Source organism: Antechinus flavipes, chromosome 1 (genome assembly GCF_016432865.1).
Source record: "Antechinus flavipes isolate AdamAnt ecotype Samford, QLD, Australia chromosome 1, AdamAnt_v2, whole genome shotgun sequence".
Classification (NCBI taxonomy): Eukaryota; Metazoa; Chordata; class Mammalia; order Dasyuromorphia; family Dasyuridae; genus Antechinus; species Antechinus flavipes.
In genome coordinates, this window is record NC_067398.1 from 652,081,630 (window position 1) to 652,108,653 (window position 27,024).

At 36.3% G+C, this 27,024-nt stretch overlaps 1 protein-coding gene and 2 pseudogenes across 2 annotated transcripts; 2 read left to right on the forward strand and 1 right to left on the reverse strand.

Annotated features, from left to right (window-relative positions):
• The window catches only part of LOC127544676 (ribonucleoside-diphosphate reductase subunit M2-like), a 681,272-nt pseudogene that overhangs the window by 60,170 nt on the left and 594,078 nt on the right, over positions 1 to 27,024 (forward strand).
• On the reverse strand, positions 3,419 to 27,020 carry LOC127544666 (zinc finger protein 260-like). 2 transcript variants are annotated; one of them, XM_051971422.1, is made up of 5 exons: positions 26,930 to 27,020; positions 16,656 to 16,724; positions 15,602 to 15,776; positions 14,939 to 15,052; positions 3,419 to 6,824 (listed from the first exon to the last, which is right to left on the reverse strand). In XM_051971422.1, the coding sequence occupies exons 2-5, from the start codon at positions 16,686 to 16,688 to the stop codon at positions 4,996 to 4,998; spliced, it is 2,151 nt and encodes a 716-aa protein (XP_051827382.1). In that variant the 5' UTR covers positions 16,689 to 16,724; positions 26,930 to 27,020; the 3' UTR covers positions 3,419 to 4,995. The 2 variants fall into 2 exon arrangements, with proteins under 2 accessions (XP_051827382.1, XP_051827383.1); XM_051971423.1 differs by lacking the exons at positions 16,656 to 16,724; positions 26,930 to 27,020 and having other exon boundaries at positions 14,939 to 15,128; positions 15,602 to 15,699.
• LOC127546169 (uncharacterized) lies at positions 21,013 to 21,163 on the forward strand (annotated as a pseudogene).

Here is a 27,024-nt window from a genome sequence, read left to right on the forward strand (position 1 = left end):
CATTACCATTCCCAGTGTCACCCAAAAGAAACAGAAATTAGCCTTCATAAGTCTTTCTACTTTTTTTTTTAACCACTTTTAAATTTTACTATGACAAGTTGCTTTATGGGAGAAGTTTGATACGTATCTGTCCTTTGACTGGTCTACAAGATTGTAGAGAAAATAAAAGGTTCTTAAGTACCATATATTTTCTTTTGTCTATAGAGAATACCCAGGAGCTAAAGAACTTTAGAAACAAAGGATGTGTCAGCCTGGAATCACAAAAACTTGAAGATATTAACATCAAAATTGTAGTAGCAGGCTAGCCTAGCAAGAAACAAATACTTTATCTGATCCCCAAAAGACAATCTGTTTTGTTTTTCATAGGCAGGCACTGAAAGCATTAAAGAAAAACTTCATTTAAGTCATTTAAAAATGAAATAAAGCCAAATGATATGAAAGGTTATAAAAGGCATAAAATTTTTTGTTAACAACTTTTGTCTAAAATCTAGGAATCTGAAGCATAAATTCTTCATCCCATTCTTTTCCTTACAAGAAAGAATGAAAAATATGTCAGTTATGAAGGGTTTTAAAAGATAAACAGTATTTCATATTAGGTCCTTGTGGTAATAGGGAACCACTGAATTTAATGGAGGAGGTGACATGGTCAGAGAAATGACAGGAAAAAACATTGGCTACTATGTAGAGAAAATAGATTGGAGTAGAGAAAAACTTGTGGAAGGCAAACCCACCAGCAGCCTGTTCTTAATAGTCCAGGAATGAGATGATAAGAGCCTGCACAGGATAGTGAAAGGAAAGAACAGAACATATAGAAGAGATGTTGTGGTTGTATGAATGATAATGATAAGGGGAGCCCCAAACTCTTACTCTCTCTCGGACTTTGGGGGGAAAGCTTAGGGAAACTCCCTCAGAGAAGCACTCTCCTGAGAGACCAGCCCCAGGGAATCAAGATAAAGTGGTTTCATTGTTATCTGAGTGGAACTAATTGAGTTCAGGACCATTCCTAGTCTGAGCTGGAGATCAAGATTTCTAGCCAACTCTATTGAGTTAGAGATTAGTCCAGGGACACTCATTCAATTCCAAGATTATCTATTCTGATTTCAACTTAAACTGCCCCCATCCCCCACCAAGAACTACCCATATAACAAGCTTCCTTTGGCCCAATTCCTTGAGAGGATCCAAAAGCAGGAATTATGCCAAGGAACCTCTCTCTCTCCTTGGCATAGCTGGGACTCTCTGCCCACTGAAAAGACATTCTCTTTTCAGCATTACTCCCTGTTTATCTCTCTCACCTATTTCCCTAATAGGACTTTATTCACCTCTCTGTCAGGATTTCTCTGCTAGAAACTTTCTCTGCTAGAGGATTTCTCTGCTACTTTACTACCAAGGAAGTCAGCCTGCAAAAGCTGACTTCTCAGTTCTAATAACAAACTTCTTTTGCCAGTTTTAATGCCAGAGCATTAAAAGGAAGAATATGGATCCCAGTAGAGAAAAAGAAAAAGTCCAGAGGGATTGGAGACTGAGGACAAGATTGTTGAGGAAATATATCAAGAATGGGGTGAGAGGTCTTCAAAGGTTAATAAATAAGAGGAGATACTGAATGGTTTAGTAAAGACCTTTCATAAGATATTCTTGACCTATACCCTAATTGTGACTTGAGATTTTGCAATAACAAATTGAACTATAGCTAAAAATTGCAGATATTCAATTATCTTAGATAAATATTTACCTCCTATTCCTCCCACACATACCTTTTCATTAGCATTTAAGCAGCTAATACAGTAAAGAGTGTATAGTATTCTTCATTTCTGGGCTCTAAGTAAATTAAAACTTCCCAGCCAATAGAAGAAAAGGTCAAAAGGAGGAGATTGGGACTTCTGGTTAGGGTCTTTATAATCTTATGTTTTGCAGTTTGCATTTTGTACGCCTCTACTGACACTTTGTTGGGAGTTGCCCTTTCTCAGAGCATAATAAATCCTTTTTTGCTTTTTACCTTAAGAGTCTCTGATGTTAATTTGGGTAAATGTCACTGTCCCACACATTTGTATACAGTTCAGACCCTCATCACTTCCTATCTGGACTCTTGTAAAAGTCTAGTTAAATCTCTGTACTCTCTAATTCATCTTCCACACAACTTCCAAAATAACTTAAAGCATAGTTTTGACCATGTTATCAGCTCTTCTGCCCATTTAAATTATCCATTTACTTAAACTGACCCCAAACTGGCAATACTATCCCAAATGGCTGACATACACACACACCCTATAACTCAGTAGCACAATAGATCAGGTACTAATCGGGTATTTTAAATTCTATTCTTCATTGAAATTTATGGATTTAAAGAACCAATGAATGGGATAAGAAAACCAGTCTTTAAAATCACTAACTCATTAAATAACTTCCTCAAGACCCCGTAATTCCTTTCCCAAGTAAAAACAAGGCCATAGGTCAATAGATTTAAGACTCAAAAGAGGCCATAGAGCACAATATCCTAATTTTATAAGTGAAGAAACTGAACCTAAAATCAAACTTGCTCAAAATCACAAAAGTAGGAAGTAAAAGATTTGGAATGTAACCATTGGTTCTCTTACTCCAAATCCAATGTTTGTTCCATTTTACCACATTGACAACAGCTTAATTTCCTAGCAAAATCCTACTGAGCATTTTTAAAGGGAATGTTTATGAGAACTAAGAAAACAGAACCAATGATCACTATTAGCTAGTATGAGTTCATTCTAAACAAGTTAGAGCACATTAATCTTATTTCCTTTTTTTTCTGTACAGGACTAAGTAGATAGATCAAAGGGATGCAGCAGACATGATACACTTGTACTTAACCAGGACATTTAACAAAAATGATCATGATATCTTTGTGAAAAAGGTAGAGAGTTGTGGATTTGCTCAATGATAGTACAACAATTTAGATTTGGAACTGACTGGATCATTGGACCCATAAAATGCAGTTGACCCAAAACTGGGATCTAATGAATGACAGAACCACATTCCAAAAATATCTGAGATATGAATAATGGGTCAAATCTTATAAGATGAAATTTAATAGGGATAAATGTAATTAGAATGGCCAGAAACAGATGTGTAGCTCAGGAAGTCATCAGTTTCCTACTACAGGAGAGCTCCAGGGGGAGACTGGATAATCACTTATCAAGGATGTTATAGAGGGGATTCTTGTCATTTGTTGAACCAGATGCCCTTTGAGGTTTCTTCCAATTCTGAGTGTCTATGATATAGTTTAACCATTATACTAATCATGAATCTCACCTTTGTCACAAGATTTCTCTCCAATATTACTTAGTCAAATATAATGAAAAACTGAATAAAGCTCTTGACTAAAATCATCACATTCATGTATTTCCTATTTGTAAGTTTTTTCACATTTAATAAAAACTGACCTGAGGAAGAGCTTTCTCATATTTATTTCATTCATAATGTTTCTCTAATTATATTTTCTCTGTTGTTCAATAATAAAACTCTGAGAATATAGACTGTATCACATTCATTAGGATTGCTCACTTGTATAAATGCTAACATGGAATTAAATTTATACACTGGCTGAAGGCTTTTCTGAATTCCCTATACTCACTGGGTTTCTCTTTATTGTGAATCTTATGACATTGAATTTTGAGTGAAAACACAGTTTTTTTTCAATAATCATTACAGTCATAGCATGTTTCTATTAATTAAGCCTCATAATGTTATAAAATTTCCTCAACAAAATCTACAGTAATGATAAAAGAAATTGACTTAATCATTTAAACACCCAAAACAAAGGGGATTAAAAATACATACTAAACAGATTGTGACATGCAGTGAGAAGAACAAAGCATCAAGTTAGTCCAATTTTTTCTTATTTGAATGTGTGTTTTTATGTGTGTGGATATGGATGTGGGTGTGTATATACATACATATATGTGTGTGTGTGTATACACAGCCACACAGAGAGATATAAATGTATACATAATACATTCATGTATGTGCATGTGTATTTAAGTAGCAGGAGGGGATCTCACTGGATTGGAATACATTTGAGAAATTGCACATTGTTTTCAATAAACCCCAACTGTTACCCATTGAAAAAATCCATTTCTTAAAAAGCCAATATTTCAGACACCATGTGGTTTCAAATTCTAATTAGATTCTAAACTATAAGTAAATCAAAAAAGTTATGAATTTATAATAACAGCAGGCTGTTGATAATGATTTATATAGAGAAATAGTATAACCAATATTATGGAAGACATATATGCCTGGAAATGAAGGCGAGTTGGTCAGGTAGAGAAAATGAGACACAAAGGAGAGGCACACTGAATGGTACATTTAGTATCTTGAAGATGAAAAAGAATCATAGGAAAACCTCCAGTACAATGGATGACTATTCTTTGGAAGACTTATGAAAGAACATAAATGAGAAAGGTATGAAAGTATTCGTCTGAAAGAGCAAAATTAACCACAAATCTATGAAAGTCTGTACTGTATGGTGTTGAAGGATAACTTGGACCTGAAAGCCCTTCACAGCATTCATAATATTCCTTTCCAGTAAGAATTCTATAATGTTGAAACAAGAGAAGGTTTCTGACTGAAGGTTTTTAAGCCTTGCACATTCACTACCCTCAAATGGTTCTCTCCATTATGAATTTTCAACAATTGATGAGAGTTTGAAGATTCACTTAAGGATTTCTCATCATACAAATATATATATTTTGGGTTTCTCTCATATGCTAGATGTCTCTCCTGTGAGAATTATTTTATGTCTAATGATGTTGAAAATTCTGATTGAACATTTTCTCACATCCCATGATCCATAAGAATTCTCTCCAGTGTGAATTCTATGATGCTGAATAAGCAAACATTTATAAGCATTTACTACATTAACTGTTTTTGTAAGATTTTTTACATAAATTCTCTGATGAATAAGCAAAGTCCTTTAAATAAACCATTTACATTGTTAAATTCTTGGGACTTCTCTCAAATATGAAGTCACTGCTGATCAATAAGGGCAGGCTTCAAGACTGAGGGCTTTTCAATATTAATTAACTCTTGTTTCTTTTCAATGTGAATTTTCTGGTGACTAGTAAGAGTAGACTTCTTTCTATAGGCTTTTCCACATTCTTTACACTCATATGGTTTCTCTCCTGTGTGTACTCTCTGGTGCTGAATAAGGAAAGCTCTTCTGATAAAGCACTTGCCACATTCACTACACTCATAAGGTTTCTCCCCACTGTGACGTCTCTGATGATCAATAAGTGTAGACTTCTGACTGAAAGCTTTTCCACATTCATTACATTCATGAGGTTTTTCTCCAGTATGAAGTCTCTGATGTTGAATAAGGGATGCTCGTGTACTGAATTGTTTTTTGCACTCATTACATTCATGGTGTTTGCCTCCATTATGTAACTTCTGATGTTCAATAAAAGATGGTCTGTGTCTGAAAGCCTTCCCACATGTACTACATTTATAAGGTATCTCTCCAGTATGAAGTCTTTGATGATCAATAAGGGTAGACTTCCTCCAGTAGGCTTTACCACATTCATTACACTCATAAGGTTTCTCTCCAGTATGAATTCTCTGATGTTGAATAAGAGCAGATCTATGACTAAATGGTTTTCCACAATCACTACACTGATAGGGTTTCTCTCCTGTGTGAATTCTCTGGTGCTGAATGAAATTTAGGCTTTGGGTAAAGATTTTGCCACATTCATTACATTCATAGGATCGCTCTCCAGTATGAAGTCTCTGGTGATCCACAAGAGTAGATTTCTTTCTGTAGGCTTTCCCACATTCATTACATTTATAGGGTTTTTCTCCTGTATGAATTCTCTGGTGTTCAATAAGCAAGGCCTTTCTGATATAGTGCTTACCACATTCACTGCACTCATAGGGTTTTTCACCTGTGTGAAGCCTTTGATGATCAAGAAGGGCAGATTTTTGACTACAGGCTTTCCCACATTCAGTACATTCATAAGGTTTCTCTCCTGTGTGAATTCTCTGATGTCGAATAAGCAAAGATTTTCTGATAAAGCATTTATGACACTCACTACACTCATAGGGTTTTTCTCCAGTGTGAATTTTTTGATGATCAACAAATGTAGACTTCTTATTGTAGGCTTTTCCACATACATTGCACTGGTAGTGTTTCCCTGCATTGTGTATTTTTTGATGATCATTAAGAAGAGACTTTTTACTATAAGTATTTCCACATTCACTACACTCATATGTTTTTGTTCCTGTATGAATTTCCTGATGTTGTATAAGCAAAGACCTTCTGATAAAGTGTTTTCCATATTCATTACACTCATAAGTTTCCTCTCTAGTGTGAATTTTTTGATGTTCAATAAGATTTGAGCTCTGTCCAAATTGTTTCCAATATACAGAATTATTACAGGATTTCTCTTTTGCATAGTCTTTCTGATAGTTAATTAAAGCTGAATTCTGTTTGAATCTTTGGCCCATTTCATCCCATTGCTGTAGTCTCCCTCCTGAAGGATCTCTCTGAATTTGAACAGAATTAGAAGTCAGCCTGAAGTTTTTTCCAAATTCATTAAATTCTTGGCCTCTCATTCCTATTGGAGATAACTGGTGGATCACTGGAACTGTCCTGAAACCTCTCTCATGAGAAAGGAGTTTCCTCTTTACAGAAGATCCCCAATTTTCCTTTGGTCTTCCTTCATATTCACAGACTTCTCCCCATTTGGATCCTTGGGAAACATTCCCTGTGAGTCTTTCCAATATTGTCCATTGTGGTTCCACCTCTTTAGAAATTTCCTGCTTTGGAGACAGCTCATTTTCCTCAATCCTTGATTCACAATCTAAAACAATAAATACAAAATAGAAATATTAAAGATAAACAAGAAAGAGATAAAATCTTGGGGTCTATAGGACAAATAATCCAGAAAGTGATGATTCACCTCATTTTCCTTCCTTCACAATCTCAATTCTATAGTCTACTACTTCAACTATGTGCTTTATTTTACTCTCAAATCCCATATCTCATCATCCTACCACCATTCATACTCTGCTAATTCTCAGTGCTGGTTTACCAAGACTATCTAGTTTCTTTTATCCTACTCTTATGCTAATGATTGATAATGAAGGAAGTCAGGTAACCATGCAGCCATGCTAACTGTGTCCTTTACAAATTCACATTAGCCTAATCTCAGGGTTGTCTCAGGGCTGCACAACCATCCTTTTATTCTTCCATGATTGACTATCATTGCATGATGGCTTATCATGATCCTTGAAGCAGCTAATCCAAAAATTAATCTTTGCCTCTCTCCCCACATACCTGATACATATTCCCTTCCGTTCTTATCTACTATCATAGGTTCAACTGTCTTTATAAAAATGACTCAATCCAAATCTTTTTAATGCATTTCATTCTCATATCACTAACCACCAGCTGAATGTCTTCATCTGGATACCTGGATATTCCATTGGCATTTCAAACCTACATACAACATAGAAGTCATTATCTTTTCTCTCTAAATTAGTTCCTCTTCCAAATTTGCCCATTTCTGCTCATAACAACAGATTTTCAATCACTTGAGTTAATAATCTTGGAGTCATTTTTACTCTTCCTTATTCCCCACATATCTAATCATCTGTCAAATCTTATCATCATCACCACATTACCACAATAGTTGATGACTATTATAATTCAGGCCCTCATCACCTCTCAGCTGCTGTTGTTCAGTCATCTTTCAGTCACATCTGACTTTTTGTGACCCCATTTGGAGTTTTCTCACCAAAGATACTGAAGTGGTTTGCCATTTCCTTCTCTAGCTCATTTAACAAATGAAGAAACTAAGGTAAACATAAGTGACTTGCCCAGGGTTACATATAGCTAGCAAGCGTCTGATTTGAACTCAGGAAAATGTCTTCCTAACTCCAGGTCCAGGTTTTATTTACAGAATCCTATAGCCACCTCTCAGCTAGATCATTCTAAAAACCTACTAATTGGTGTCTTTACTTCTATTCTCTTCCCTATCCAATCTAATCTGGAGTTTCACCAGCTATTCATATTAAAGACTATAAATTATAGGGAATATGTACATAAATTTTGAGAATTAACATCCTTCATTAATAAGGCTGTTATATATTCCCCCTTTTTTCAATAAAATTTTCTTTGGTAATATTGTGAACTACATGCTTCCAATCAGGGAACCAGGCTCAACCCCAAAGTATATATGAGGGTATTTGGGTCCCTGACCCTAGGGTCACATATGTGTTAAGAGTAATATGTGATGATAATTGTATTAATCTGTATACATATATTGGATTTAACATATTTTAACATGTTTAACATATATTGGATTACTTGCCATCCAGGGGAAGAGGTGGGGGAAAGGAGAGAAAATTTTGGAACAAAAATTTTTGCAAGGGCCAGTATTGAAAAATTATTTGATGCATATATTTTGAAAATAAAAAGCTTTAATAAAAATAAAATTTTTTAAAAAAGAATAATGTGTGAATAGACATTCCTACAAACAAGGAATAAAGGCTATGGGACACTTGAATCTCACATCAGAAGTAGTCAAAAGAAGAAATAATACACACACACACACACACACACACACACACAAATACACAGAGCTGCATTTGATTTAATAGAGAACTAGGAAGAAAAAGGAAGAATCAGGAAGGGAAAGTTAAAGAGAGAGTAGACTTAGGGAGGGATTGGTCTTAAGCAAAACAAATTCTAAAGATATATAAAATATTTAAATCTCTTTTTGAATTAGGAAAGAATGGGCAATTTTAGAAGTTACCCATAAACTGGTGAATGAACAAGTTTTGTTGAAATGTTCATCCTCCTGTCACCCATGAAGAATAGATGCCCCAAGGCTTTGAACTGGGCCTTCATTTTCTATCTAACTATAGTCTCTTTCTTGGTGATCTCATAAATTCCCAAGAATTTAATTATCATCACTATGCAATCAACTCTCATATCTATATATCTAGCCTTCATCCCTCTCCTAAACTCCAGTTTCACATTACCAAATCACTACTGGATGTTCTGTAGCATCTGAAAATCAGCATATCTCAAATATGAATCATATTGTCCTTCAAAATCAGCTTTCCTCCAAACTTCCCTATTTCTGTTGAAGGTACCACTATTTTCCCAGACATCTAAAGTTTACATCTTAGGGACATTCTTTTTCATCATCATCATGTGGTCATTTATTCATCAGTGGTCAAATCCTATTGATTCATCTTCCATAATATTTCTTGGATCCATCCCCTTTCTCTCCATTCACATGGTCTCTATCTTATTGCAGGGCCTTATTACCTCTCAGACTACTTCAATATACTGCAGTAAATGGTTTTCCTGATTCCATTTTTTTTTTTTTACTTTCCTATCCAGATCCTAACAATCCTGATTTCCCTAAATTTCTGATATTATATCAGATTATATATATGATATTTTGTATCACTGTGATTCATGTGAATTGCTCTCTGGAATTAAACTTCCAATTTTCACTTCTGTGCATTTTTTTTTAACAAATATTCTCTCATGTTTGGAATCTTTTCTTCCTCATTTCTACCTCCTAGAATTCCCTAACTTCTCTCAAGATGTAATTCAGTTGCCATGTCCTTCAAGAAGCCTATTTTTATCCTTCCAGTTAAAATTATTCTCCCTCTTGAAATTACTTTGCTTCAAGTAGATACTCATTGATTAGGAAATGAGTAACCTTCAGCTGCTGGCTACCTAGAAAAGATGACAATCTCCTTGAACTAATTTCTCAATGATTAGCATACTGCCCTCACCATTTCAGTAATATGAAATCCTGAGCTATCATTATAAAAATCCGTCCCCCATTCTTGAACTGCCTGATTTCTTGTCTCCATCCTTTCAACTTAACTCACCCAGTGTCCCATTCAAGATCCACCCATCCTTTCCATATTGTCCTTTCTGCAATATCTATTCCCTAGGTTTAAAAAAAGGCAACTTTTAATCCTAAAATTTTTCCTTTCTTATTCCTTCTACTAGCTGTTGCCATTCACTAAGACCTGGCTCTCTTCTAATGAAACAAGGTTTTCTGGCTATCCTTTTCAGCAATATTGTACTTTCATTCATATCCCCGAAATCACTAATCTCTACTTCTAAGCTCCTCCTCTATCACCATTACTTAGAAACCTCTCCTCCTCTGAGGTTCATTCAATCCATATTTATCATCCAATAAAGACTCTGGTCATTGTTATCTCCCAATCTATAGGGCACTCTCCTTCATTTTTCAAAGAATTTATTGTTTGCTTAACAGCAATTCTTGCACTCATAACAGGTAGAAAGATAGAAAGATGAATTGATGGATGGATGGATATATGGATGATATAAAAATACATATGTTCTCTCAAAAATCCTAACTTCTCAGTTCCTCAGCTTGCTTATTTCCCATAACCTACTCCTCCAACCCACTTTACACAGACACACAGGCACAGACACAGACACACACACACACACACAAAGTCATATCCTTTATTGTGCCATCATCAACAAGTGTTCCATTTCTATGATCCAGGACTCTAAAATCCCTTTATCTGATCTTATAGCCCTTATCCTACTCATCATCCTCACAATGACCCCCAATCCTTCCACCTTTCAGTTCTTTCTCAGACCATAACCCCTGCACTAGCTACAATAACCCCTTGATGAAACAGTTCATCTCCACACTATATTCTTCTCTCAATTCCTTTACGCCCTTATCATATTACCAATCTTGTCATACTAATCCCTAGCCTTGTAATATTTTCATTAACTACTGCCTACACTCTTATTGATATATTCATACATTCCTATTCCTACAGTGTTGATAAAATTGGAAAAAATCACAAAACTGTACTGACTGGCTTCTCCATTTCAGTAATATAAAATCCTGAGCTGTTACTATAAAAAGTCATTCCTAATTCCTGATCTGACTGATCCCTTGTTCCCATCCTCTCAGCCTAACTCACTCAATGTTCCATTCAAGTTCCACATTATGCTCTTTAAAATATCTCCTCCATAGGATTAAAAAAAGCTAACCTTTAATCCTAAACCTTTTCCTTTCTCATTCCTTCTGCCTGTTGCCATTCACTAAAACCTGGCTCCCTTCTAACAAAATAAGGTTCTCTGGCTATCCTTTCCAGCTACAGTTGTACTTTTATTCATATACTACATTCATTCACTACAAATTTATGTTACATATTTTCAACTGGGCCCTCACTGCTGAAAGGCAGTGATTTAATTTACTATCCCATTTATTCCAAGAGCTTTTCCTCCATCCTCAAATCTCTTATAGCTCAACTCTCCTTTACCTTCTCAGCTGAGAACCCTGCCTCATACTTCACTGAAAAAGGTCGGGGCAAAAAAATAAATATCATATAATATAATATAATTAATTAAGAAGAAGAAAAAAGTCAGGACATTTGCCAAAAGCTTTCATGTCTCTCCTTCTCCTCATCTTAAATCACTCAGATGGCCTTTTCTCACTATCTCATCCTTCACCCCTGTCTCAAGTGAAGAGATAGTCTTTCTCTCAGCTAAGAGAGAACCCCTTCTTCTTTAGCAGATTTCCCTCTTTATCATTCCCACTTTCACTGTTCATCAATCCTCAACTCCTGGCTTCCTGGTTTCTTTCAAGTCTTAGCTAAAATGCTAGTTTTCTCTGAGTCTGAAGTCAGGAAAAGCTGAGTTCAAACTCAGCTTCAGATACTAGTTGTGTGACTCTCGGCAAGTAACTTAAAGCTTGATTCAACCTCAGTTTCCTCATCTATAAAACAGAGATCATAATAACACCTACCAAGGCTCTTATGACTCAAATGAGATAATAATTGTAAAGCATTTAACCAGTGCCTGGCATATAGTAAAGTCTGTATAAATGCTAATTGTTATTGTAGTTATCTTATTTGTATATGTTTGGTCCAGAAGCAGCAAGGTGGGACAATGGATATGGCCAGAATCAGGAAGACTTGAGTTCAAATACAACCTCAGACACTTACTAGCTATATGATCCTAGAAAAGCCACTTAACAGGGACAGCTAGGTGGCACAGTAGATAGAGTACTAATCCTGAAATCAGGAGGATCTAAGTTCAAATCTGGCCTCAGACACTTAACACTTTCTAGTTGTGTGACCCTAGGCAAGTCACTTAACCCCAATTGCCTCAGCAAAAAATAAATAAATAAATGAATAAATAAAAAGTCACTTAACTTCTGCCTGCCTTGGTTTCTTTCCTCAACTGTAAAATAAAAATGATAATAGCACTGACCTTTCCTTTATTTCCTTCCTTATTCACATTAGATTGTGAGCTCTAATCAATTGTGATTTGGTGAGGATAAATACTATTTTTTACTTTCTTTATTTTCCTCATACTTATAATAGTATCTGGCACATAGTAGGTATTTAATAAATATTTGTTGTTGATGTAATTATCCCTCAATCAAGGAGAAGGAAATAATTGGTGATACAGAATCCATTCAGTCCTGGAGAGAAAAATAACCATGTCAGCTGAGGGCTTATTTTTGTTTGCTGTTGTTCAGTAATTTCAGTCATTTCTGAAGCTTCCTGACCACATTTGGAGTTTTCCTGGTAAAGATAATGAAGTGATTTGCCATTCGTTTCTCCAGCTCATTTGACAGAAGAAACTGAGGCAAACAGGATTAACTGACTTGCCTGGAGTCACACAGCTAATAAGTGTCTGAGGCCAAATTAAACTGCAAAAAGATGATTCTTCCTGACTCCAAGCCAGACATTCTATCTACTGCATGACCAGGCTGCTTTGTTTTTATTTACTAATAACAGAGCTTGATCAGACTGTAGTCTAGGCTGTAAGAAGACATATTCCAGACAGTACAGAGAACATATACCACAACCAGAGATTCTAAAAGAAAATATGGCACAAGGGGAATAGGAGATTTTTATGAAATTCTGATTATATAATTGTCGGTGAGTGAGTATAAAGAAGAAAATGCCAAAGCCAAGAAGTAATATAATCTTTGGAATGGGAAGCCCTAGGTTCAGATTCCACAACTAATACTTAGTGCCTGTGTGACTTTGAGCAAATCACTTAGTTTTCCTTGGTCTCAGTTTTCTAATCTGTAAAATGGGAGGCTCAGCCTCAGATGTTCCTTTCATCTCTAAATCTCTGATCTTATGGTAGAAAGACATCTCTAACAGCTAAAGATTTTAAAGGACATATAAAGATAAAGCAGTAGAAACTTTGAAAAAGAAAGAATACTAAAGAATGATATAGACCATACGAATAGTATCACTAAATACCAGACTGAACAAGGCTCATAAAAAATTAGAACAAAATGAGCAGGAATATTAAAAGGGACTGGAAGGCAATGGCCAGAATTAAGCACCCAAAAACAGCTGGCAGCAGCAAAAGATGGAAATAGGAGCCAAAACTACACATCCCCTACCCCAAACCTAGGATAGCAGACAGATTGATGCTTCACATTAGAGGCCCACATATTTTTATCACTAACTGCAATAAAAGGATAGACTGTGATGATTGTGAAAAACATAAAGCTGGAGGGAAATAAATGACTAAATTATGGTCCTTTCTAAGCTTACCTACCATCTACCTGTATATTGCATATACCTATTTATGTATATCTTGTTTCTCATGTTAGAGTATAAGCTTCTTGAGGAAAGGAGGTGGTTTTGCCTTTTTTTGTATTCCCAGTACTTAGCAAATTCTTGCTTATTTGCTTGCTTAATTAAATTGAAATACTAAAAAGATTTGAATAGGTTAGAATAGTGGGTTGAAGCTATTGAGATTAATTTTTTAAGTATTTAGTCCTTCAATTGAATTAAAAAAAAACATAAACTGCACAAGTATAGCATGGAACCAGTTGACTGGAAAGTAGTTCATGGGAAAAACAGTGAAGATTTTCATAGACTCCAGGCCCAATATGAGTAAATAATGTGATGTAGAGCCAAAAAAGCAAATGTAGTTTTTCATTATATTTACCTAACTCATATCCAATACAAGGAAAGTTAGTTTCATTACTACTGCATTTCTGCCCATTAGAACACTATTTTAGGAATTAGAATGAGTCCAAATAAAGGTCAACAGGATGGTGAAGAGATTTTATGAACCATGACATATAAGTATAAACTGAAGGAAATAGAGAAGTTCAGTCTGGACCCAGGAATAACATAATTATTCTCTTCAAATACCTAAAGAATTATTACATGGAAGAAAGATAAGAATTAATTATTTTGATTCTAGAGAATAAATGTTAACATTTTCTTTAGAAACTTAAGACCCCATAGGAGAACTATTGTTGTTTTTATCTTTGTATTTCTACTGCTTGACACATAATAGGCATTTAATAAGTATTTTGGAAAGTGAATGAATGAATGCCTGGGTAAAAATTGCAGTGGACCAGATTTCAGCTCTGCACAAGGAAACACTTTTTGATAATAATGGCAAGTCCAAAATACAATGGGTTATCTTGTGGAGTAACAAATTTCCTGTCATTTGAATTGCTGATCTGCATCAGTGAAAGTTTATGTCAATGAAAATTCCCTGAACCAATGAAAGTCACAGGTACATTCAATATATACAAAATGAGGGAGGGAAGAGGAAAGGAAGAAGAGAAAAGTGCAGATAGAAGGAAGGGAGGGAGGGAAGGAAGCAGGGAGAGAGGGAAGGAGGGGGAGAGGGAGAGAAGGAAGGAAGACCAAATAATGATCTGCTAAATTTCCACAACCCTGGAACAAAGGAGCTGGTAAAGCTTAATATAAGTCTGTTCAGAGAGTAGGAATGAGCAAGAACCAGTTACTTCATTCCAAATTGTATCTATTATTCAGAAAACTTTCTGCTATGAAGAAAAGTTTACAATGCATCTTTTTCCTAAAGAGAATTTCACTAAGCACCCAACAGATGATCAATGCATGTATGTATTCAATGACTGAATGAAAATGCCTCACTCACCTGAACAGTCGCCTCTCAGCACTTCTCTCCCTTCAGCTTCCTGAAAGTCTAGGATCCATGGCTCTTCCCCTCTTTCTAGCTGGGAGATCACATTTGGTTTGGATACTGGAAATCCTGTGCATGGGGAAGGAAACGGGGCCCGGTGATTTGTTCTGGACACACAGAGCTGTCCCAAGCTCAGTTCCAGGCCCTGGGTTTTCAAGTAGGTGAGAAGAGAAAAAAGGCCATGACAGTAGAGCCTAGAAAAGTCTTAAGAAATTTCTGAAGTAGATCTTAAAACTGTGTTCCCAGAGAAAATGGGTGATCTAAGTACATGGGGCAATTAATTAATTATGTGGTATGCACTCTTACAATGCAGAAAATTTCATCTTAGATCCCAGATGATATGCCTCATCCTAAATCAGGAAGAAGTCTGAATTTCCTACAAAGAACTGAGAGGCATCAAAAAGTATAGACAGGTAGAATTAGGGAGTCTCGTTTCCTAATTCTCCCTATCTATCAAGTCTGTCCATTTGGAAAGGGAAATAGAATTATCCTACCTGTGAAGCTCAAAAGAATTAGAAATCTGCAGTCCCTGAACCTGAAGCTCAAACATAATAAAAATTTTCATGCCCTCACAAAACAAAAAGCAAAGGTATTCAGATCTATGGAGAGGAGCCTTACCCAGAGAGACCACATTCCCATAATTCTCCAGCATCACATCCCTGTAAAGGTTTCTCTGAGCAGGACCAAGGTGGCTCCACTCTTCTCGGGTAAGATACACAGCCACATCTTCAAACATCATAGATGCCTGAAACATGTTCCAGCGGCAGCCTTGAGACAATCCCAGTGTTCGGACCTGCGATGAATCACATGATCATAGAAGGTCAGGTTTGGCAGGGAGGGCTGAGGTATATTCCTAAACAAGAGTCTCCTATGCAATATAATGGAAAAAAATAGTTGTCAAGCATTTGCTGCAAGACTTCTAGAGAAAGAGGTCTAGGAACTTACCACCTCCCAAGGAAGCCCTTTGGTACACTTTGAGACAGCTCAAATTGTCAAAAAAGAACTACCAGCTGGGTAGTCACAGGAAGGTGATCCAATGCAGAGGTAGTACAGAAAGTCTGACTATGAAACAGAATATGAAAGTATGAAAATATGTATACATGTATAAATGTGGATTTGCATATGCATTTTGAGGGCTTCTCAAGAAAGGGCCAGGAAACAAAATGAATTCAGAAAAAAAGAGAAAGGGAAGGGTTTAAAAAAAAAAAAAAGGTGACTTTCTCCAATCCCCAAACAAGAAGAGCACATGATTGAGAAACTTTTTTCCAATTTGATAAGTCAAAGAGGAGACTCTACACCCCAGATGTGCAAAGTCAGTAAACATATTTATGATGGCCGAGTTTCTTCAACTGTGGTTTGTGATCTCATATGGGATCTCATAACTGAAGGCGGGAGTTATGAAATTATGTTTATTATTAGTAAATATTTGATTTGTATACCTATTTTATATACCTATATACCTGGCATCACAAAAATTTTTCAGATAAAAAAGGGTCACAAGTGGAAAAAGTTTAAGAAGCCCTGGGCCTAGAGGCCCTAGAGATCCAAGCTTTGTCCCTGGAGTCCCTCGCTCTACGAGTGGGAAGTGCTGGCTAGAGAAACTCTAGTAAGGAAACATGGTTGAGCCTATTGTAGAGACAGCAACACTGGGATCTCAGAACAGAAAACTTACCTGAGACCTGGGTGGAAGAACCTCATCTGCCATCACCTGGTCTCTCAGATGCTCCTTTGGTAGATACAACTGAGGGAAAAAAAGGAAATTGTTATGGGAGCTACATGCTAGTGGCTACTGGAGAATTTTAACCAGCAAAACAGATCCCTTCATGTGAGAGGATGATAACAAAACAAGGAGACTGAGAGGCAGTTACATTCTTTGACCTCTCTCCTCTTTCCTCTTGCTCTTACCTCTGATTTATTTCATTCCCAATTCACAAGCAACATTGCCTTCAAGTGTGTTATGATTCAAGTGTGGGGGCTTTCAGAGAATTGACCCGTCCCTTAATGGTACAGTCCCCTTTAACCCTTTACATGTTTTCTAGGTTTTACCCTTAGGTGTGGTGCTTAATATGAGTGAGACCAATCCTGGCTGGTGGTTTCCCTTCCACCTACCCTTGAGATTCCAGACTCCTCCTCACCAGTGGGAAACTAGGAACCCTTTTAGGCCTTGGTTACTATGAAATCAATCAATTAATCAACGAGCATTTAATAGATAATACCTATTTTATTACAAATATTGATGCTGGGAATACAAGACAAGAATGAAATAATCCCTTCTTTACATCCTATCAGAGATCAAACGTATACATATATATGTACAAAATATTGGGGAATACAAAGTTGGGGGGGATTGGCATGAGGGGGAGATGTTATTAGGTTAGTAGAATAAGAAAAGGCCTTATGTAGAAGGCAATATTTAAAGTGAGCATTGAGAAAACTATAAATTTTGAAAGATGAAGGTGAAGAGAGTATGCATTTCAAGCATTTTCAGGCAGCAAATGCAAAAGCAAGGAAGCAGGAAGTAGAATGACCCATATGAGGAAAATCACAGGCAATGTAGCTAGACTACAGTGTGTATGTAGAAGAGAATAAGATGCAATAATGCTTGAATGGTTCCAATCAGGTTATGAAGAAATTTAAATGACAAACAAGGGAATCCTATATTTGATCCTAGAAGCAATAAAGAGCTACTAGAGTTTATTAAGTGGGGGAAAGGGTGACATGATCAGAAAATTAGTAAAATAGAAAAATCACTGAAAACTATGTGAAAGTTTAGATTGGAGAGCACAGAGACAAAGTAGAGAAACTAATTGGAAAGCAATTGTAATAGTCCAGAGAAAAAGAAGGGGAAAGCAGATGCAAAAACTATGTGAAGGTAAAATTAACAAAACTTAAGCATAGAAAACCAGTTATGATAGCTTCATTCATTCATCCAAAACACATTTCAGAGCCTAATGCATGCTGAAATATAAGTATCTTTCATCAAATATAACTATATCTAAAACAGCATGGTATAATGGAAAGAGCTTTGTACTTGTGAGCTGGAAGAACCTAGGTCACTGGCTTTAATAATATGATTTCATCTCTCTGAAGCTAATTTCCATCCACAAAAGGGGGCTGGCATATGGATATCACAAGCAGTATATAAATATGAGCTCATTACTTCTGTCATTGTTATTCTTAAAACTTAAAGCACTATAAATCTGAATTCCTATTTTTATTATGATTGATTGTAGATGGAAGCTATAAGCAAGATCCCCCTCTGTTATTATTCAGTTGTGACTGATTCTTTGTGACTCCCTTTGGAATGTTCTGGAGTAGTTTGTCACTTCCTTCTCTAACTTATTTTACAGATGAAGAAACTGAGGCAGACAGGGTTAAGTGGCCTGCCTAAATTCTACCAGATAGTGAATGTCTGAGGCCTGATTTAAGCTCAGATCTTCCTGATTCCAGGTCCAGCTTTTTACCCACTGCATCACCTAGCTGCCCTAATGATGTTATGGGCCAGAACTTAAAACAATGTACTAAGTCAGTGGAATTGATAGAAACAATGGTTATTTAGCAGGGTGCTTAATAGTTCTCTAGTTCAGTACAAGTACTTAGTACTTACTATAGTTCTACAAGATTCACACCTTTGTTAAGAGACCATGTAAGCTTGGACAAACAGCCAGAATGAGTACGAGAGAAGACAGAGAGAAGTGGGGGCAGGCTCTCCTCCTTCGCTTCTCCACTAAAACCAAGCTTCAGAAGGCTCTCCAGAAAGCTGCCCAGCCCCAGGAAGGAGATAATAAAGGATCGGGACTATAAGAAAGCTAACTAGGCCTCAAGAAAGGAGAGAAGACTTGGAAAGAGACAATAAAGGATTTGGACTTTGACTCCTGGCTATACTTGTGTGATGATTATTCTGAACTGAAACTAAGGCTGCTCCCAGAGATTCCAAGAAAACCTCAACAGAGAATGTTACATTTTAGAGAGAATATTATATTTTGGTACCCAATGTGGGGCCTCTGAGTTCCACCTATTTTGTAGGCAGAAAATTAACAGCTAATTCACTAGTGAATAAATAAAATCCAAATACCAGGAGCTAGAATAACAGGCATTTTAGGAAAGACAGTAGTAAACTGGAATAATAGTATTTGTGTAATACTTTACAATGTGCAAAGTACTTTACATAAACTATCTCTTTGATCTCATGCAGATAGCTCCATGGATAGGATAAGGGGTCTTTAGTCAGAAAGATCTGAGGTCAAATTGATCTCAGATACTCACTAGCTGGGTGACCATGGGCAAGTCACTGTTTGCCTCAGCTCCTCAACAGTAAAATAAATTGAAGAAAATGGCAGACCATTCCAGAGTCTTTGTCAAGAAAACCCCAAATGGGGTCACTAAAAATCAAACATGACTGAATAACAGCAACAACATAGCTCATATTATATTCTCCTGGGATACTTAATACATTTAATTTCTGCCTGCCTTGGTTTCCTCAACTGTAAATTGGAGATTATTCATCTCCCAGGATTATAGTGAGGATCAAACGAACACTTAGCTCAATAACTGGCACATAGTAAGTGCTTAATAAATGTTTGTTCCCATGTTTAAAGCGACCCTATGAGGAAGGTGATATTATCTCCACAGATTAAAAAAAGTGGAAACTAAGAAAGGATAAATTTATTTGGGGTCACGCAGATTTCTATCTAAGGTTTTTGTGACTCCAAGTCCAACACTCTGGAATATATCCAAAGGAGGAATTCCAGAATGATGAATTGACTAAAGGCCAGGCCATATGAACAACCAGTAATGTTTTCCCTAGACAGAAAAAGTACAATTGGTGCTGAGGTACCAGTGGGAAGTCAAGAAGGAAGAGGTTTAACAAAAATCTTTCATTTGGCTCAAAAGGAGTAATGATCAGAAACTGAAAATTAGAAGATTTCAGCTCCATGTAAGGAGAACAATGACAACTTTCCCAAAAAAATTTAGAATGGATTGTCCTAGAAAGTGGGGGGTTCCCTTTCCTTAGAGGTCTGAAAGGGAAGCTAAATAGTTATTTGATGGGGATACCATAGGTCTTCCTGCTGAAAGATTGACTAGATTCCACGACTTTCTATGACACGCAAAACCTTTATGAGGACCAGTTTCCTTATCTCCTCTATTCTTTCTTCCTAGTCATCAAATCTGATTCACTCCAGCTTCAATCTTGTTTCAAGACCATCATTCTTGTTCATCCAATCTAGGATGTCTCATACCCTCCTTCAACATTTGTTTTCTCCAACAAGTCCTCCCTGAATAATTCATCCTCCTCACAATTACACTGATGAATCCTAATTTTGTGTTTACTCTGCTCTCCATATATAGTTTGGATGATGCAGATAATGATAATAATAAAAATAATAACAATAGTAAAGATGTATGTAGTGTTTTAAGGTTCACAAAGAACTCATGTCTCCCTCTGCTATGCAACTCTCATCTATGTCTTCCTAGACTCAGTTGAATCTTATTAGATTTGGCTTATAATGCTAGCCATCTCTTTGGATCCTAACTTATAATGTGTTCACTATTCTTCCCTTCTTTGTGTCATTTGCAAATCTGATAAACTATATGATCTAGTGTAATGGGCTGAGGCTTGAGTTGATGCACTGAGGTCCCAAGCACATGAGGCTAAATAGTAATTGGACCATACTCTATTAATATATAAGCTTGGAGAAAGAATGGCCCCCGCCCACTCTTTGTGCAAGTCCTGATGTGTTGTATAGGAAATGACAATTTTGGTGGGTGGAGGCAGGGGAGTGGAAAAGGAAGGGGAACTGTGATCTCATAAGTGGGTTTTCCTTCAATGATGCAGATCACAAATCTATCTGTATTTCTCTTGCCTATATTCTCCCATAAGTTTGCAAACAGGAGTCACCTAATATGTTATGGTCCTTCCTTAATTTCTCCTGATATCACAAGATTACCAGTCAGAACACAGATGATCCATCTGCCATCCCTCACCTTTGGAGGACTAATCCTTCTTCTTCTATTATACATTTCTCTCTAGCTTTGCACAGTGGCAGTATCGTAGCCAATGAGGTTTATCCGAGGCGAGATTATTGCTAATTGAAACATTTCTCTGATGAGATTTCTAACGTCTCTTCTTCAGAGTTCCTCCCTGGTGATACTACAGATAATTCATACTTACCATTGTACCTCTTCATGGTATCTACTCATTTTTCATCATACTTATTTTTCAGTTATTCAGAAACTAATATATTCCATGTCTTTCAGTATATACAATAGAACGTTGATATGAAAGAGATGGGCCTTTGCTCTTAGAAGATTGGGGTCATTAAAATAGTTCTTCAGTTTCCTAAAGATAATCCAGATTACTTTCCTCATCCTCTTTAATTTGGGCCCAAATCATCCATCCCAGATACATAATATGTTGAATGCCTATATCTCAGTAGTTTGTCCATCAAATTTCAAATTACAATCTGAGAAAAAGATGTAAAGGGCCGGAACTCTGGAAAGGTATACTTGGAGCAAGGACAGCAGGGTGCTTATAGTTAAGTACCTACTCAGTGTGATTGATGGAATCTCTAGATAAACATATACTTAATGTGATGTAATGATGTAATCACTCTAGTTGGCATATACTTAGTGTGATATAGTGATATAATGGCTACAGTTGGCACATGCTCAGTTGCTGTCGTGATGCAATCATACTGAGATATTTAAGGACTGATACGACTGAGAACTGGGAGTCTCAGCCACAGACACAGAGGACTCTCAGACAAGAGAACTCTCAAGACTCCGGATTCCAGACTCCGAAGTCCATCTTTGACCAGTCTCATGGGTAGCTCTCCTGCCTTCATCACTTCTCCACCAAAAGACCAAGACCCATCCAGAGATCCTTTGGAAAGCTAGCCCAGACATTACAAAAAGGCATTCTTTATCTACTTCATCTTTCCTATAAAGATGACCGGATCAAACTCTTTTGAGTGTTTTGAGATCCCGTCCAGAAAATTCTACAGTATTTCAGGATTTAAAGAAACCAGCACAATGTCTTCCCCAAACCATTGCTAGGTTTTCAACATCCACAGGGAATATATCTTTGATTTAGATTCCATACTGGATTCTCCTCCATCATAGTGGTAACTATCTTTGGTGAACATATATCTACCTGCTTGTATAAATTATCACTTACTTGATTTTTATGATTTCAGGGCCACTTAACAAGGTCATTTCAATTGTTATGTCTTTCAAGGAATCATGAATCATTCTAATCAAATGAGTTAAGGTTTGTAAAATGCTTAGAACTATGTCTGGTACACAGTAGTTTCTTAATAAATGTTTGCTTCCTTCCTTTCCTTTTCCTGATGAAAAATATTTTGTTGGAAGAGATCCTGGGTGACACAATATAGTGTTAATGATCCAGCATGGTTTCTCTAGAGGTGTTTATTTAGCTGTTTGATCTTAGAAATACAGAAAATAGATGATGGGAGTGACCTAGGATTAGTGGCTACCAGCTCAGGAATAGCAGAAGATCAAAAGGGTCAAAGAATCAAGGTAAAAAAAAATGTATTGTGAAAATCACTGAACCTAGGTTGAAAACGGACTAGGGAAGAAAGTGAAGGCAGAACAAGGACAATGGACTGAAAAAAAAAGAACCAAGGAATGAAAGCTCTCCCTTCTCTATGAAAGTGAACAATAAATTTGGAAGGAATCAAGAAGAGACTGCTGGTCAGAGAGTGGGATTTCAGAGATCAAGATTTTAACATTAGTTCTGTGTGAAAGTAAGCTAGAATGGTAGATAGCTAAAATAGAAGTGGAAATTGAGAGATTTGAAGAACTGTAAATCTAAGATATTAGAAAAAAAAATTAAAATGACAACTAAGATCTCTGAGAATGATGGCAAATTATACAATAGAGAGAAAGAAGGTGAACCTAGTACCAAAATCACTGAGAAAGATGGAACGATGTTCTTGAGATCAGTAGCAATTTCTTATAAGAATGTGGTACAATTGGGATGGCTATGAACTTCAAAGGAAGAGTCATGGCAGATAGTGACAAAGCAAGGTCTGGAAGCATCAGAAGGGGAAAGGGGTATGTTAATCCCACCCTTCTCCAATTTCCTGAAATTATGGATCCAAAAAAGTAATCAACCTTAGTTGTGATTAAGTGCCAAAAGTAGCTGTGAAAAATGTAGTCTTCTCCTCCCTCAACCAGTTCCAAGTCTCTACCTCTACAATATCTGTCATTTTTCATTTCTGTTCCATCCCCACAGACCCAAGTCTGTCTGCCTGTCTGTCTGCCTGTCTCTGTTTCTCTCTGTGTATCTGTCCCTGTCCCTGTCCCTTTCCCTCCCCACCCCTCTCTCTCTATACATATACATATATATGTACCTTTTCCCAATTCATTTTATATAAAATGTCATATGATTGTCTCTAGTATATTATAATATGAAATATTTTAATGGCTCCTTTCTCCCCAATAACACTCAACCTGCTCCATAATCTGACACCAGCTTTATCTCTAGCCTTATCTAAAACTATTCCTTTTACTATATCTTTCATCACAGCAAACTTGACTACTTCCATCTTCCTGCCTTCATCACCTCAGGCTTGTACCTGATCCTATAATTGAGAAATTATATCTTCCTTGAAACCTTTCTTATTTTCCCTTAGATGAAATTATCCCTCTCTTTATGGTACTTTTGCACTTCTCTTTTACAATGACAATGCCTGCTTCATATTACATGTATGTGTAACCCTGTCTTCTACTTCCTCTATTGAGCCACAAATTCCTTGAAGGCAAAAGTCAGATATCTCTGAAGCTCAGCATCATTCTACAGCAGGAGATTTTAGGAAACATTTGGTGAAGGAACACTGAGATATAGCATTTCTTTGACTGGAGGATAAAGAGGGCTTATAGCAAAGTCAGGCCCTAATTTTATTATATCCTGGGTTTTTCATGGGGTTGAAGTACAAAATGGAAGGATCCCAGAATCATAAAGGAAAGGGGATCATAAATTAATATAATAGCTAAAAGGGCTTTCAGAGTCCTAAGATATCTTTCAATTTAAAAATGTAGTTAATGAAATAAAATTAATAATTAATAATTTTACAATGCCTTAAGAAAATAATAAGCATTATTTCTTCAAGATTAGATAATAGTAGTTCTTAACCTGAGTTCCATGAGCAAGCAACATGTCTATGTATAGCAGGGGGTCCAAAAATTTGGAGAGAAAACGTGTAAATTTTTATTTCAATATAGTTGATTTCCTTTGCAACTCTATACATTTTACTTCATGTATTGAATAACAATATTCTCAAGAGTACATAGGTTTCATCAGATTGCCAAAAGTATCCATGATACACACAAAAAGATTAAGAAACGCTGCACTGTATATCAAAGCTGTGACACCAATGTCTTCTTATATAATTACAAGTTCATTTCAGTTCTTTAAGACTAGAAACGCCAAGCATCATGACGGCTAAGACAGAAAGGTCTATCATTTATCTATATCTTGTTGATACACAATAATTCATCTTCCATAAATGTTACTGTCTTATGGTAGTATAAACTTTATGAAAAATGAATTCAGAAAAGAAGTACTTAGTGCATAAAATTGACAACAATATCTTATAGTACAAGACCAGTCAAGGTCAACATACCCATTAGCCAAGTAGAAGTATACACCTGGTAAGTAATCATCAAGGCTGTAAACATTACATTTTTCTTGCATTCAATTCTGATTGGGATATTATATGCTACTTACTGCAGGTTGCTCTTCTAGTTATATTGTATCATATATGTTTTCATTCAGAGTTTTTATATTATAAAAGCTTTAATAGAATAGCATGGGGGTGAGAGCAGATCTTTATCCTTAAAAAAGGCAGAAGGCTGAAAAATCACTAAACAAAAACAAACAAAAAACCCAGCAAAATCTTTATTTCTAAATGTATACTACTGGCCAAAAATATTCATATGTTCAAGAACAATTAAAATTTAAATAGTTAAGCACTGAGTTTGCGTTTAATATTATTTTAACATAATAAAAGAAATTTGTTAGCAATGTTTGGAAAGGGCTTTAATATTTCTTGGCTAAAAACTATTTACATATTTTATTATAAATATATTACATATATAGAAGTTGACCAAAAATCACAGCAAATATTTTAATACAATTGTGAATATTTAATAAGTTTATGAGGTTTTTTTTTTTTTTGTCCAGAAAGAAACTGTAAAAAACAATAACATTAGTTTTGGGGGTTTTTTCCAAAATAAGTAAATTCTCTCCTCTATCAAAGTGGCATTATTTAAAACAACTAAGTCAAGCAGTTACAAATACATATAATAAAATTAAAATCTACACTTAATAATTTAAAAGCTGTTACAATTTTGTTTTAAGAATGATACCTAATAGTACTTATTCCCTATATTTCATTGTAACAATGTGTTGCAAATTCATAATATGCTTTAAAATTGCAACAACAAAAAGGAAAGTTCTTTGACTTGGGTATTTTAATTACGGACAGATATAGAAAGCTGGTATTAATGCAGAAATAGCAATCTATACTTTTAAATTAATTTTTTAAATCAAAATTCCAACTTAGACATAATATATTCTATTTTAACAATCTATGTTATATTAATAAGCCATTATGTATCACAATTTTCATATGGAATGAAAAGTAAAAATACAAAATTTCATTCTTACTTCTAATATACATTTCCATTCATTTCAAAACAAACCAGTTTCCCTAATACAAATGAAGGACAATGTCATTTATTTGTTTTTTATTATCCAACAAGAGAAGAATGATGCTGAAAAGCTCCTAATACCATCATTTCTCATCAGATGCTGAAGTATCTGCAACTACATCATTATTGTGCCAGTCTTCTCAGCTCTTTTCAAATAATCAAGGAGTAATGATGGATAGAAAAACAAAAAAGAATGAGTCTTCTTCTTCACTCCAAATGTTAAGGTTCCAAATACTGATATCATTTTACAGCATAATTTTTCATTGGTGATTGGGAACTGGGGAACATTTAATTCAAAGCCTGGGCTTTATGACAAAGTAACCACGCATCAATAGTGCATCAAGCTGCTAGATCTCCTGACAATTCAAACATCACGAGCCCCGATTTTGCAGGAAAGAACGTTGGAAAATTAGCAGCTTTCCTGAACATCTGCTGCCTGAAATATCTTTAGCAGCCCAAATGTTTTTCACACATTTCAATTTGGACTTCATTTTATGTCTTACCCAGATCACCATGGTCAGCTTCCTGATCTCTGTTTAACTTTGGTTACAAAAGCCTCCGGTGCACACTTTTATTTTCTTATTCAGGATGCTAATTTGATCTGATTTGACAGCTCACTAACCTATCTGCCATTAACTACATTTTGCGATCAACGACATTTATTATTAATGGAATTTGAAATTAATGACGTTCCATTAACAGAATCTGTAATTTGATTCTATACACAGGATATGAGAGACTTCTGACTATATTCAGTTATTAAAAAATAAAACAGTGATCCATCCATGATAGCTTTTAGTTGGGGTAGGAGACATTGAGATAGGGGAATACGGGGAGGAGGGGGAGAAAAGGTCACAGAGGCACTATGCATAGACTCCTCTAGTAGTTACAGTGCGAAGAGGGGACTGGAGCGAGAAGACCCTGCAGAAGGAAACTAGGGGAGGAGACCCCGTGACTGGGAGAGGGTAAAGAAGGGAAAAGGCACCCAGGGACCCGAGGGTGGATGCGAAAGGAACAACTGACCCAATGAGGGAGGGGTAGAGGCGGGGACCTTGAAGAGAGAGGAGGAAGAAGGGGGCAGGGACCCAATGGAGGAGGAGAGGGGGCGGGAACGCTTAGCAGAGGGGGAGGAGGAGGGGGCGGGGACCTTCTGGGGGTGGGGGAAGGGACACAGCGGGTGGAAGGGACCCAGGAGTCCCGAGGACTCACCTTCCGAATCTTTACCACGAGCCGCCACGCTGCGGGAGCCCGGAGCTGCGAGCTGGAAGTGACTGACTAGGGGCGAGGACCTCTCTCCCCGGCAC

Coding starts and splice junctions, on each gene's coding strand:
- LOC127544666 (XM_051971422.1), bottom strand. CDS start 16,688: ATGGCAGATGAGGTTCTTCCACCCAGGTCTCAG. Junction 15,777..16,655: donor TTCTTCCACCCAGGTCTCAG/GTAAGTTTTCTG, acceptor GATTCATCGCAG/GTCCGAACACTGGGATTGTC. Junction 6,825..14,938: donor GCTGAGAGGCGACTGTTCAG/GTGAGTGAGGCA, acceptor TTATTGTTTTAG/ATTGTGAATCAAGGATTGAG.